Below are 12930 nucleotides of genomic sequence, written 5' to 3'. Positions count from 1 at the left end.
TTTTGTCCTTAAGCAATTTTGCCGCAACCTTGGAGGTATGCCTGGGGTCATTGTCCATTTGGAAGACCCATTTGCGACTGAGCTTTAACTTCCTGGCTGATGTCTTGAGATGTTGCTTCAATATATCCACATAATTTTCCTTCCTCATGATGCCATCTATTTTGTGAAGTGCACCAGTCCCTCCTGCAGCAAAGCACCCCCACAACATGATGCTGCCACCCCCATGCTTCGCGGTTGCGATGGTGTTCTTTAGCTTACAAGCCTCACCCTTTTTCCTCCAAACATAACGATGGTCATTATGGCCAAACAGTTCAATTTTTGTTTCATCAGACCAGAGGACATTTCTCCAAAAAGTAAGATCTTTGTCCCCATGTGCACTTGCAAACTGTAGTCAGGCTTTTTTATGACGGTTTTGGAGCAGTGGCTTCTTTCTTGCTGAGCAGCCTTTCTGGTTATGTCGATATATGTTGTTTTACTGTGGGTATAGATACTTGCCTATCTGTTTCCTCCAGCATCTTCACAAGGTCCTTTGCTGTTGTTCTGGGATTGATTTGCACTTTTCGCACCAAAGTACGTTCATCTCTAGGAGACAGAATGCGTCTCCTTCCTGAGCAGAATGATGGCTGTGTGGTCCCATGGTGTTTATACTTACGTACTGTTGTTTGTACAGATGAAAGTGGTACCTTCAGGTGTTTGGAAATTGTTCCCAAGGATGAACCAGACTTGACGTCATTTTCTGACCTCAATGAGATAGAAGATTTGAGGACAGAACTGAAAAAGCGTGTGTGAGCAAGGAGGCCTACAAACCTGACTCAGTTACGCCAGTTCTGTCTGGAGGAATGGAACAAAATTCCAGCAACTTATTGTGAGAAGCTTGTGGAAGGCTACCCAAAACATTTGACCCAAGTTAAACAATTTAATGGCAATGCTACCAAATACTAACAAAGTGTATGTAAACTTCTGACCCACTGGGAAAGTGATAAAAGAAAGAAAAGCTGAAATAAATCATTCTCTCTACTATTATTTTGACATTTCACATTCTTAAAATAAGGTAGTGATCTAACTGACCTAAGATGGTATGTTTTCTAGGATTAAATGTCAGGAATTGTAAAAAAAAAACAGAGTTTAAATGTATTTGGCTAAGGTGTATGTGAACTTCTGACTACAACAGTAGACATATTTTAATCCTCTCTGTGAGATGTACTAGGTGTTCATACTGAAGAAACTTGTTTGTGACAATTAGCACCAAGTACTTGTGGTAGTATCAGTTGTCACTGATACTCACCTCTACATATTCGGTTTCATTCAAGTAAGTGGGGCCAAATGTGCAGTGTTCAGTGCAGACATTGGCCAACACTCATCCACATTCTGGTGATGTAGGTCATAAACAGATTTCCTCATGGTGTTCTTTTTTGTATCTCCTTGTGTCTCTAGAAAAGTAATTTGAGCTTAGTTCCTGTACTACTTTAATTTCTTGGCCGTTTTCTCAAGTTCAGCATTTAGAAACAATAGAGGAGATCGGTGTTATTTTAGATAATTGATATACCATTATGTTGCACCAGAAGGCCAATATGCGGTTTCTACAATTGTAAAGCATGGTTGCATGAAATAGTAATTTTGCGTATCATATATGTTGCAAATCTGAAAAGTGTTCATGCATCAATCTAAGAAAGATGCATCTTAAACAGCTGAAGTGACAGTTGAATTGTTTGCATGTTTTTAAAAACAGAATTTTTTATTTATTCTTCACTCAGTAGTGCAAAGGTTAAAAACCATAGATACTGGAAATCTAAAATAAAGCCACTACTGTAGATACAGAGCAGCTCATATTACATCTTTGGAGAGAGAAACCGTTTCAGTGATTCTTCATGAGAACTGGGAGAAGTTACAGATTAAACAAACTTTAAGATGCAGAGAAATTGGGGAGGGGAGAATTGAACAAAAGAAATATACTAATGGTGGAAGGTAGAATTTCGGTGACAAAAAGAGGTGAGAGAAGAGCAGATTATAATCAGACAAATATAGAAAAGGTTGTTCATTGATAGTTTAAATGGAAAGAGCAGAATCGTCATTTGAAATTAGATTGAACTTGTGTCCAGAAGTTTGTGATATATGTTGTCAAAAGGAGAGCCGTAACATGTGGATGAGAGAGGTCAAAGTAGCAGTGGGACTGAGGATTCGTGTTGTGGCATGGGTCCATTCAGTTGGTTGATGGTAAAGAGAGATTGAAGTATACCATGTGATATTGGAGACATTAGAAACAGCAGCTGCTGGGAACTGAAGCAAAAAATAAATTGCTGGAGGAACTCAGTATGTGAATTTGGGTTCAAAGCGCATTGCCTGCCCCTCCCCATCTGCCCATTTTCCTCCCTTGTCTTGTTCCGCTTATCACCTATTGTTTGCTTGCCTGGTCCTCTTTCATGAAATTCTGCACCCTTTTTTCTCCAAACATACCTTTGTTCATTGCGGCCAAAAAGTTCAATTCAAAGGGTTCAAAGGAGCATCTAAACAAGCCTGATGCATTTTGGAAACAAGTCCTGTGGACTGATGAAGTTAAAATAGATCTTTTTGGCCGCAATGAGCAAAGGTATGTTTGGGGAAAAAAGGGTGAATAATTTCATGAAAAGAACCCCTCTCCAACTGTTAAGCATGGGGGTGGATCGGTCATGCTTTAGGCTTGTGTTGCAGCCAGTGGCACGGGAAACATTTACTGGTAGAGGGAAGAATGAATTCAATTAAATACCAGCAAATCCTGGAAGTAAACATCACACTGTCTGTAAAAAAAAGGGCGAAGATGAAAAGAGGATGGCTTCTACAACAGGACAGAGATCCTAATCACACCTCAAAATCCACAATGGACTACCTCAAGAGGCACAAGCTGAACATTTTGCCATGGACCTCACAGTCCCCTGACCTAAACGTCATCGAGAATCTGTGGATAGACCTCAAAAGAGCAGTGCATGCAAGACGGCTCAAGAATCTCTCAGAACTAGAAGCCTTTTGCAAGGACTAATGGGCAAAAATCCCCCAAACGAGAATTGAAAGACTCTTAGCTGGCTACAAAAAGCGTTTACAGGCTGTGATACTTGCCAAAGGAGATGTTACTAAGTACTGCCATGCAGGGTGCCCAAACTTTTGCTTCAGGCCCTTTTCCTTTTTTGTTATTTTGGAACAGTAAGAGATGGAAATAAAGAAGTTTTCTTAAAATATTACAGAAATATGTCATCTTTAACTTTATGCCTTTTGGAAATCAGTTCATCTTTTACTGGCTTAGCTATTCACAGTAACAAAAATTTTGACCAGGGGTGCCCAAACATTTGCATGCCACTGTATAAGTAATAGCTTGTATTAGTCTTATTCCACCCTCAAACTTATCCATGAAACCCACTTCCTGCTTCTTTGGCCCTATAATTATTAATCCATTTAATACTTCCCTAATACACTGGCATTTTAAAGGATTTTAGCCTCATGTATACTATCTTCCCTATATTTCAAAACTGTCTTTAGCACGTCTTCCTCAAAAGAAGCAGTCCCTAAGCCCTTGTGTTCTTGCACGTCACTCTGTCATCTCCAGTGTATTTTCTTCCTGTTGCCTCCCAAACCTGTGTCCGTGTTTCACATTTCTTCACAACGGATGCATTTTATCCAGTTGGGTTTCTTTCTATATGCTGCAGCACTGAAATAATCCTAATTCTAGAACAAGGTAGACTTTCTGACTGTGACCATGGTCATATTATCCTGTTCTATTCTTGATGTAGGTTTTGCCACAATCAGATATACGTACCTGCATTCAAAATAAATTATTGGCTATTCACAGTTGTGGCTCAAAACTGCTTGCATGAATTAATTTCATTGGAAAATGCTTTGCATGTTATCATATGGTACTGAAAGTGTCTTCCATGCATGTTTACAGTACTGTGTAAAAGTCCTAGGCATGTGCTTAAAAAATTCTGTAAAGCGAAGATGCTTTCAAAAATAAAAGTTTCTTAATATACAAAAAGCAGTAAACGATAAAATAAAGTAATCAAATCAGTATTTGGTATGACCACACTTTGCCTTTAAAACTGCATCAGTTCTCTAAGGTACACTGTCGTGCAGTTTTATAAGAAAATAGGCTGGTCAGTAGTTCCAAACATCTTGGAGAATTTACCATTGTTCTTCTGCAGACTTTGGCTGTCTCACTTGCTTTTTTCTCTCCAAATAATCCCAGACAGCCTCAGTGATGTTGATCAGGCTCTGTGGAGGCCATACATCTGAAACCATATGGAAAAGAAATCTGTAATGTCTCAGACTTTTACATAATATTGTACATAGTTGAGTGGATGTAATGTTAACTAGGTAAGGAAATAAATCAAAGCTATATCTAGATTTTGTTTTTTGTCTCTCAGTTCTTTAAAATACATCGGTTAAAATACACAGAAAATTTCCAAGTGAATTGTCTTGAGATCACATACTCATTAAGTCACTCATTGTTATTCCTGTTCTCTTAAACTTATTTTGGTTATATCTCTAATTTTAAAATCTTGTTTGTGTTTTCAAATCTTTAGTGGCCTTAAACCAGCTCCTTGAATTCTGAGTTCTTTCAGTAAATGCCCTTTTATGCAGCCTTCCTTGTACCAGCCAAGGCTGAGTGCCCTGGAGTTATTTCCAAACTCCACTGATCCTTGGAGATCCTAAAATGTCACTTCCTCACTTATGTTTTTGAACTCTTTTACTTGTATCTTCTTGAGCTTAGTGATTTCTCTCACACTACCTGCCCCCGCTCCCGCTGATGCCACTGCTTGTATTTCTTATTCTGGTTTGAAGATACTTAAATTAAAAAAAAAGTAGTTCCTGTACTTTTCAGATAAAATTCTCAACCTACTTAAGTCATTGATAGACAACTACCAAGTATAATAGCAGACATTAAATTCTTCTCTTTCCTTTTTCTGTTTGCTCCTCCTGACTAATTTTATCTTGTTTAATTTTCTCAGAATGTGCGACCTATAACTCAATATTTCAATAGCCAGTTTCTCGAATCGATTCCTCCTTTATTTTATAATTTTGCTGACCAAAAGTATACAAATTCCAAAGAAAATACAAATACATGTTTGTTTTTGACCATTAGCATTTCTAAATGCAATATGGTAGCTGAGATTTCTTCCTCTTGACAACACCCAAAGTAATCTTTGAAGCTGGGCGTGTATAGTAGGCCCAACTACTTAGACGCATACTATTAAGTTTGTGTACTTCAGTGAAGTTAAGAACAGAAGTTAGAATGATGTAAGATTAGACGGTTTCAATTATTGGAAAGTTACAAAGCTTTAATCTTAGGTGAACTGCAGATTTACATCTGGCTCCAATCTCAGAGCAGATGTTCTATTGTCCTGTTCAATTTTAACTTGTAAACATTTTCTCACCTCTAGAAGTTAATTGAACACTGACAAGGGTGCAGATCATAACACTGATGAAAATAAATAATTGTCTTCCGTTAAGAACACATTCACAATTTTCTGATATCTCTTTCTTGAGACCCCCTGAACGTTTACTTGTATTTTAGAGGGATTTATAACATCAGGAAGTTAACTAAGTTCAGAACATGATTATTTATGTCAGTGAATTTTCATCTGGGGATCCTAGATTAGCAGCATTACTTGATCTTTGTCATCGTTATAATTTGTGTTCCTCCTTTCAAAGTTAGTGGTGTTGAAGTAAGTTGGTTGTTTTCTGTCATAAAATTTCCCATGAAGGCATATGTGAGTGTCAAGTGATCTTTTCCTATTTGATTTTCATTTTTTGACCTTCACCTCATGGTCCTTGTTGAAGTACACTGAATTACCAAGCAACAAGCAGGACTTAATATGTCTAAAAATAGCCTAAATGGCTGTAGGCTTTATAGCAGCATATTGCAGTTTGATGTGATGGTTTTGCAACTTGACGTGACACAGTGTGCTAAGTTCGTGCAGAGTGTAACTTGGTTTGGTGAAGTGCAGCATTATTTTTGTGATGACAAAATACTTGGTTATGGGATTCTTTAAGATAACTATCACAGCATATATAACATAATTGGCATGCTGTTATCAACATGGATAGTAATGCACTAGCATTAAATAACTTAAGTGTTTTCTCTCCTTCCCTACTTTTCTGCCTGCTGACCTGCCCATCGTGCCGTCCTACCAGGTGTGATAATTACCAGAACTCTTTTTCAAAAAGCTACTCCTTGTCATGATTGGACCAAAAGAGGGATCTTAGCTATCACTGTCACTGTTAACGTTGTCATGGAGTTTTCATCTCTTCTTCCAGATAATTTGATTTAATTTATTGAATAATTAGAGGTAGTTAAAGGGGAAAATAAAACATTTCATCTAAAGATTTTTCACATCTGGAAACCATTGCACGAAAGAACAGCGGAGGCAGAAACCTTCATCAGATTTGAGTTCCAATATCTCTATGAGAACTTGAAATGCTATAACCAATGGGATCACAAGTATATCATTAGTGTTTAACCTGATATAAATGGAAAACAAATAAGCCATGTGTAAACTACAATAACATGGTAAGAACATAGTTGAAATACTCATAGCTTGAATTGGAATAATTAGCAGAATGTGATTTTATATCTGCATTTCAGAAATTGATTCAACATATTAATGCTCTAAGCTATAATCAAAGTTCAACAAGTCATTCATGTATGTAACTCAACTTTTTGTTTTAAATGATTATTTATTTTTATGATGAGTTCTCAAAATGTTCCTCCTCCTGAAGTCTGTCAGGCAGCTTGTTTAAACAATTTAGGAGAACTTCTCCCATGATTTCCTGTGTGCAAACACAGAGTCAATGATAAAGTTTCTCTTCCAGGTTCTTTGCGCCATCTCAGATGTGCAACACAGATTGTGCGCTTATCAAAGCATTCTGGATAATATGCTTATCTCAAACTTTCATACCTTGTGGTGGAAAAACTTACAGCAGGGTCCTGCAGAGCAGGCTATGAGTAGGTGGTCTTGGGGATCCATGACCTGAATAACTGGCAAAATTATGATAGATCAGGAGAGAATGAATTGGGATAAAAGTTGGAGTCACTTGGGTTTGTTGAAGGTGTATGCCCAACAAAATACACACAGAGACTCAAGCATGCAAAATGGGTTTGTTAAGTGGCAAGAAGCTAGTTAGGAGGAATAAGAACACCATTTATGCTCTGAAAATTAATGGGCTAAAGGTTCACAGGAATTCAAGATACATGTTTACAAATCATTAAGTACTGTGGGCTATACACAGACAGAAGAGATTATGTATTATTAGCTAGCTTAGTCATAGCATCGTGGATCAAAGGTCCTGTTCCTGCACTGTACTGTTCTGTGTCTAATGATGCCGATTAACAAAGCCATGGAATGTGGGGGTAAAGAAATAGAATCCAAAAGCAGTGTAACTATTAACCATGTTCGCACATGTTCTAAATCACCAGTGGCCGTGAATTTAGGAATCAGTAGGGAATCAAGTTGTAGAATTCTAGGAAAACTTTCAGATAGTTGAAAATCCATAAATCACTGCCAAATAATTAAGCATAGATTTTTGAAGCTATACAAGTATGTAAGGCAGATATGAATAGAGCGACATGTTAGAATGAGTAAGGTCATTGTTACACTATGGAGCATAAAGTTTCGATTTATGTCCAGAGACATGAGTAGTAACCAGGCCTTTCACCCTGTAGGCTTGATTGTTAAGTCACTTTTGAATTTCCTGTATTTCCAAACAAACCTGAAGGGTGTAATAATAAACTTGTGAACTCAACCAGTTAACTTAATAATTTGGAAGAATTCTTCTTTATTGAACATCTAATAAAATTTGCCGTTCAAATGATAAGCTATGTGGAAATTATTCAAGTCAGCTATTTTGCCTTGGCTATGAGTTTTAAAATAGTATAAAAGCCCCCACAATTTACGAGAAGATGCTCTGACGACTTATCTGCAATTAATTTTATTCAAAGATTAACATTCAGACTTTATAAATATCAGCACCAGCTGTATGAAATGATTTATATTTTCAGAGGTGGTAATATTTAATATCAACTGTAGTTCATACAAATCCTGTGGGACTGGAACTGCAAGCTTTATAACATCCAATGAATGGTTTATAAAGGACAGTAAAACACTACTTGGGAATCTGGCACCAAATTTAGATAGTCTAGAGAAAAATGTTCAGTCTGAAAAAAGGAAATATTCCAAACCCATTTATGGTGGATTTGAAGGCTACCTTCCTATCTTGGATGAATCAATGCTTCGTAAGCCTCATCTCAAATAATTGATTTTCAACCCAATATGCATAATATATTTTATTGCACATATTTACTGCTTTGCAGAAGTAGCAATTTATAGTTTGAACAAAGATAAATCTTAGAATATAGCTTTGACACATCTCGAAAACACTTTAAGCTATAACAAATAAAGTTTGATTTTCTACATGTTTGATTGGCTCTCTCTTGGCCAGATTTACAGGTAGAATGATCTGGAAGATTAGGTCACATGGGATTTATGGGAAGCAAGTGAGGTGGATTCAGAATAGGCTGGATGATAGGAAGCAGAAGGTGATGGTTGAAGGTTAATTTTCCGACACAAGGGACCCCTGTTATTCATTACATATATAAGTGATCTGGATGTGAATGGCCTAATTAGCAAGTTTGTTGATGATGCTTAATTAGGGGGTCTTTTTGATAGTGAAGCAGGTTACTGTGAATTGCACTGAGATCCTGATCAGTAAGATGGGCAGAAGAATGGCAAATGTATTTCAACTTAGGTGATGAAGGAGATGATGTATTTTGGATATTCAAACTAGGGGAGGACCCATGCAGTGAAAGGCAGGGCACTGACGAGTGGTGTAGAACAGGAACCAAGGGGTACAAGTGCACAGTTCACTGAAAGCAGGCATGCAAGTGAACAGCAAACACGAGGAAATCTGCAGATGCTGGAATTTCAAGTAACACACATAAAAGTTGCTGGTGAATGCAGCAGGCCAGGCAGCATCGCTAGGAAGAGGTACAGGAGACGTTTCGGGCCGAGTCCTGATGAAGGTTCCCGGCCAGAAACGTCGACGGTACCTCTTCCTAGAGATGCTGCCTGGCCTGCTGCATTCACCAGCATTTTGTGTGTGTTACATACAAGTGAATAGGGTGGTGAGGAAGGTGTTTAGCATATGCTGACCTTCATCAGTGCATGCATTGAGTTGAGGATTAGGGACATAATGTTGCAGTTATATAAATCATTGGTAAGACTGTGTTTGGAGTATAGTGTACAGTTTTGGTCACCTTGTTGTAGGAAAGACATTATCAAGATGGAGAGGATGCAGAAGAGATGTACAAGGATGTTGCTTGGAATAAAGGGCCTGAGTTACAGGCAGAGGTTGACCACTGTGGATCACTATTCATTGGAGCATAGAATGAGAAGCAATGTCGTTGTTTTGTAAAGTCATGAGGGGTTTAGATAAGGTGGATGGTCATAGTCTTTTCCCCAGGATTGAGGTAGATAGTACAAATACAAATAAGAGGGAAGAGGTTTAAATGAGATCAGAGAAGTAACTTTTTAACAGAGTTATTACGTACGTGGGATGAACTCCCAGAGGAAGTAGTTGAGGCTGGTACTATTGCAAATTTTAAGAGGGATTTAGATGGGTACATGGAGGGGAAGGGGCTTAAAGGGTTAATGGCTGATTGTAGGCTTCTGAGACTAGAAGAGAGGATGCTAGTCCATGTGGTCAGCAAGGACTAGTTGGGCCAAAGGGCCTTTTCCCATTCTGTGTTACTCTGATTCTATGATTTTAATGCTACTTTGGCGAATGTTGGCAATAACTAACGCTATGTGGTTCCACATTCATTATCAAACAAAATTTGCTATCTCGCCTCATTACACAAGCTATCAAACAATTCAGACTTTAATGAGTATTTGAAGAGGGAAATGGAGGTTGGGGTAGAGTACCAGAGAAGTATTTGAAGATGATGAAAGATTGATTGAAATAGGCGAATATTTAGCAGATGAAATTTAATGCTCCTCAATTCTAAAATGGATCCAAGAACAGGGGGATGTGTATGGAAAATATGAGACTGCAGAGGCAGATGTGTATATTGTTCAGTGAAAGTGGTGGGTCAGGTTGAAAAAGTGATTGGAAAGGTAAGTAGGATTCAGTGGCTTATAAATGAAGGAATAGAATACAAGGACATAAAAGTCAAAATGAACCTGTATTAAACACCAGATTTGGCTGCAGCTGGAGTATTGTCTAATTCTAGGAGCCACAGTTTAGGAATGATGAGTGAGGGCTTTAGTAGTAGTTTGCTAAAATTATTCTAGTTTTGAGAGACTAGTTATTAAGAACTTGGTCGTGTTGTTATTGTTAAGAGAGATGTTAGAGATTTTTTTAAAGTAATGTATGGACAGGACTGAATAGAGCGAGATTGTTCCAAATGGTACTGTTTTTAAAAACAACTAGGAGATATAAAATGAAAATGGTTGATAAGAACTAAAAATGCCATGAGGGAAAATCTTAGTAGTGAATGCCTTTAAGTTCAGGAATGTAATTCCAGAGGAAGTACAAGACACAGATTCCATTGTAGCGTTCAAAGGGGAGCTGGATAAGTATCTAAATGAAGTTATAGTAGGCTATAGGAGTGGGTTGATGGGGGGAGTGTGACTAGCTGGATTGCTGTTACAAAAAATTGGTAGAGACTCAACAGATCAATTAGCTTCCTTTGTGCTGTAGCCATTTTGTACAATTGAACCAGTTAATAAAGCTCCAATCTGCTTCTGCGGCCCTGGCAATAGAGTTTCTCAGTTTGCTTCTGGATTCAATAGACTTATCCTGAAATCAAGTTTCTCTTCAATTCTCCTTCATGTGCCAGTATCCTAGACTGCATGCTTTTCAAATTTCCAGGGGATACCTGTTGATCAGTGGTATATATTTGATGAATTCTCCAAGGAACTTTTTGAGTCATAAAGGGAGATTTCCTCCCTTGTAGTTGTGATACAATGTTTGCTCCATGTATTCTTGATAAATTATAGGATTCAACTCCTTGCCAACTTTTCCATTACAGTTATTGTTTGTGGTAAATGCATAGAAAGTTATTCTTTTGCAGATGAAACCAGGGATACCTCTCATAGGACTTCCATTCTGTGGATGGCCACCTGGAGTACTCAATCCAAGTATTGCCTTTTCCTCACCTGGCCTGGGTGTAGGCTTTGGATTAACAGAAGGAAATGCAAATCCTTTTCTGTTACCCAGCATTTCTGCAGATGAATCACCAGCACCACAAAATGAAAAACTGCAGAATAGTGCACCTTGTATAGTTGAAGCAACAAAATCAGTGGATTATCCTAGTCCAAGGCCAATTGCAGAAGGTAAGTGTTATGTATTGTGCTATATGCAGTCATAGATATATCCGACATTGTGATTTGCCTAGCAGTCTTAAATTGCAGTTAACTTTTTTCAGCCAAGTTAAACATCACACATTCTGCTACTGTAGAGGGTAAATTTGTTTAGTTCATTACTTTTTGGCAATTTATACATTCAGTTTTAGTTTCAACTTTGTTGGTTTAAGTAGTGCTGATTGGGGGATAAACTCCATTATGCTTATGACCAAAAAATAAAGGTTTCCAAACATGAGTAATTATTGCATCATTGTATGTTTGTGGAAACTAATTTCAGTGGATTAAAGAAAACAAATTGTACACTTTGTTTACCAACTCTATACGTTCATATAAGTGAGTACTTTGTTTTCAAAATCTGAATCTTCCAAATAAATTGTTTGTAAATTTCTGGATTGAATGCCTGTTGCTGGGTAAAACTTGGAAGATTGCTTGAAATAGAGACATGCTCCATGATCCATCTGTTGGATGGAACCAGCTACTGTTTCCACCTTGGTAGTAGCAAATGGAATAAATGAGGAAGGAGCAGCTGAAGAATGAGGTGCCATTTATCAACAGTGCGCAATGACAGAAGAGCAGTCAGAATAATTAACTGATTGCTTCTCTCAAGCCATCCTTTACATCTCCAATACTTAGTATTGCATAGTCCTGCCTACCATAATCCAGGAATTCCCTTGTGTCTTGGGAGTTCTTAAAAACTAGAATCAAATCCACCAAACTATTTGGAAATAAATTTATTAATTAACACTATTCCAGCCATAAATAGGTAATGGAAGTAATTCTAATTGGCCTATGCTAGTTTGTAGAACCTCTCGTATGATTGTTCACTTAGTTTCATGCTCCAATTAAGTATTTTTCAGTGTGAGAACACCAAGGAGCACTTAATTTTCTACTGAGTATTGGCATCCAAAGCTACAATGCCAACTGTCCAAGCTTCCAATATGGTTTAAGAAGAAGAAGAAAGCTATTGGGGACTTCATGCTGATGGATGTTCCTGTTGTGTTAGAGGTGATTGTTTAATTCACCTTGGACAGAATCATTGTCATGCACGACTCTGCTGGCAAGATGCCATGCAACTAAGGAATTTGCAATTTATCCCTATTAGCCTATTATGATTATGTAATCTTGGCCCTCCAAATCAACCTGTAAGTGCTCTGCATCATAGGAAGTATGCTGTATTTCCCTCTGGAAGGAAAACACTGGTATTGATCATAACTTCTTAAAAACCATATATCTTTTCCCATTCTTGTAATGTTAGGTTCTAACTTAAAGGTGAAGGTAAAATAATACTTAATCATCCAGAAAATTGAACTTGAACTCCTGAAAGAGGAAAGGTATTTCTACATCCTGAATATGTGTAAAACTAAGGTTTAGCTTTTGGTACATTTTTACTCTACTTTTGACAGCCAGTGGCTTTTTAAAGTTGCATCTTGTCCATATTTTGCCATATATTATATTATAGATAATGTCATTAGCTATGTTATTGTGGTGGAATTAGTCTTGCTATACTTGCCTTTAGATACATCCTGTTTTTAAAAAAAAAACA

General features: G+C 37.6%; 1 protein-coding gene across 13 annotated transcripts in view; it reads left to right on the top strand.

Annotated features, from left to right (window-relative positions):
- The window catches only part of baz2ba (bromodomain adjacent to zinc finger domain, 2Ba), a 251814-nt gene that overhangs the window by 206685 nt on the left and 32199 nt on the right, over positions 1 to 12930 (top strand). For all 13 annotated transcript variants that reach the window (XM_063052309.1, XM_063052299.1, XM_063052301.1 and 10 more), the window contains one exon: positions 11096 to 11357. In XM_063052309.1, coding sequence (XP_062908379.1) covers positions 11096 to 11357 — 262 coding nt within the window. The remainder of the gene's footprint in view (positions 1 to 11095; positions 11358 to 12930) is intronic.

This window comes from Mobula hypostoma, chromosome 6, assembly GCF_963921235.1.
Source record: "Mobula hypostoma chromosome 6, sMobHyp1.1, whole genome shotgun sequence".
Taxonomy (NCBI): domain Eukaryota; kingdom Metazoa; phylum Chordata; class Chondrichthyes; order Myliobatiformes; family Myliobatidae; genus Mobula; species Mobula hypostoma.
The sequence above is the reverse complement of the archived record's forward strand: the minus strand, read 5'-3'. Positions and strand labels throughout refer to the sequence as shown.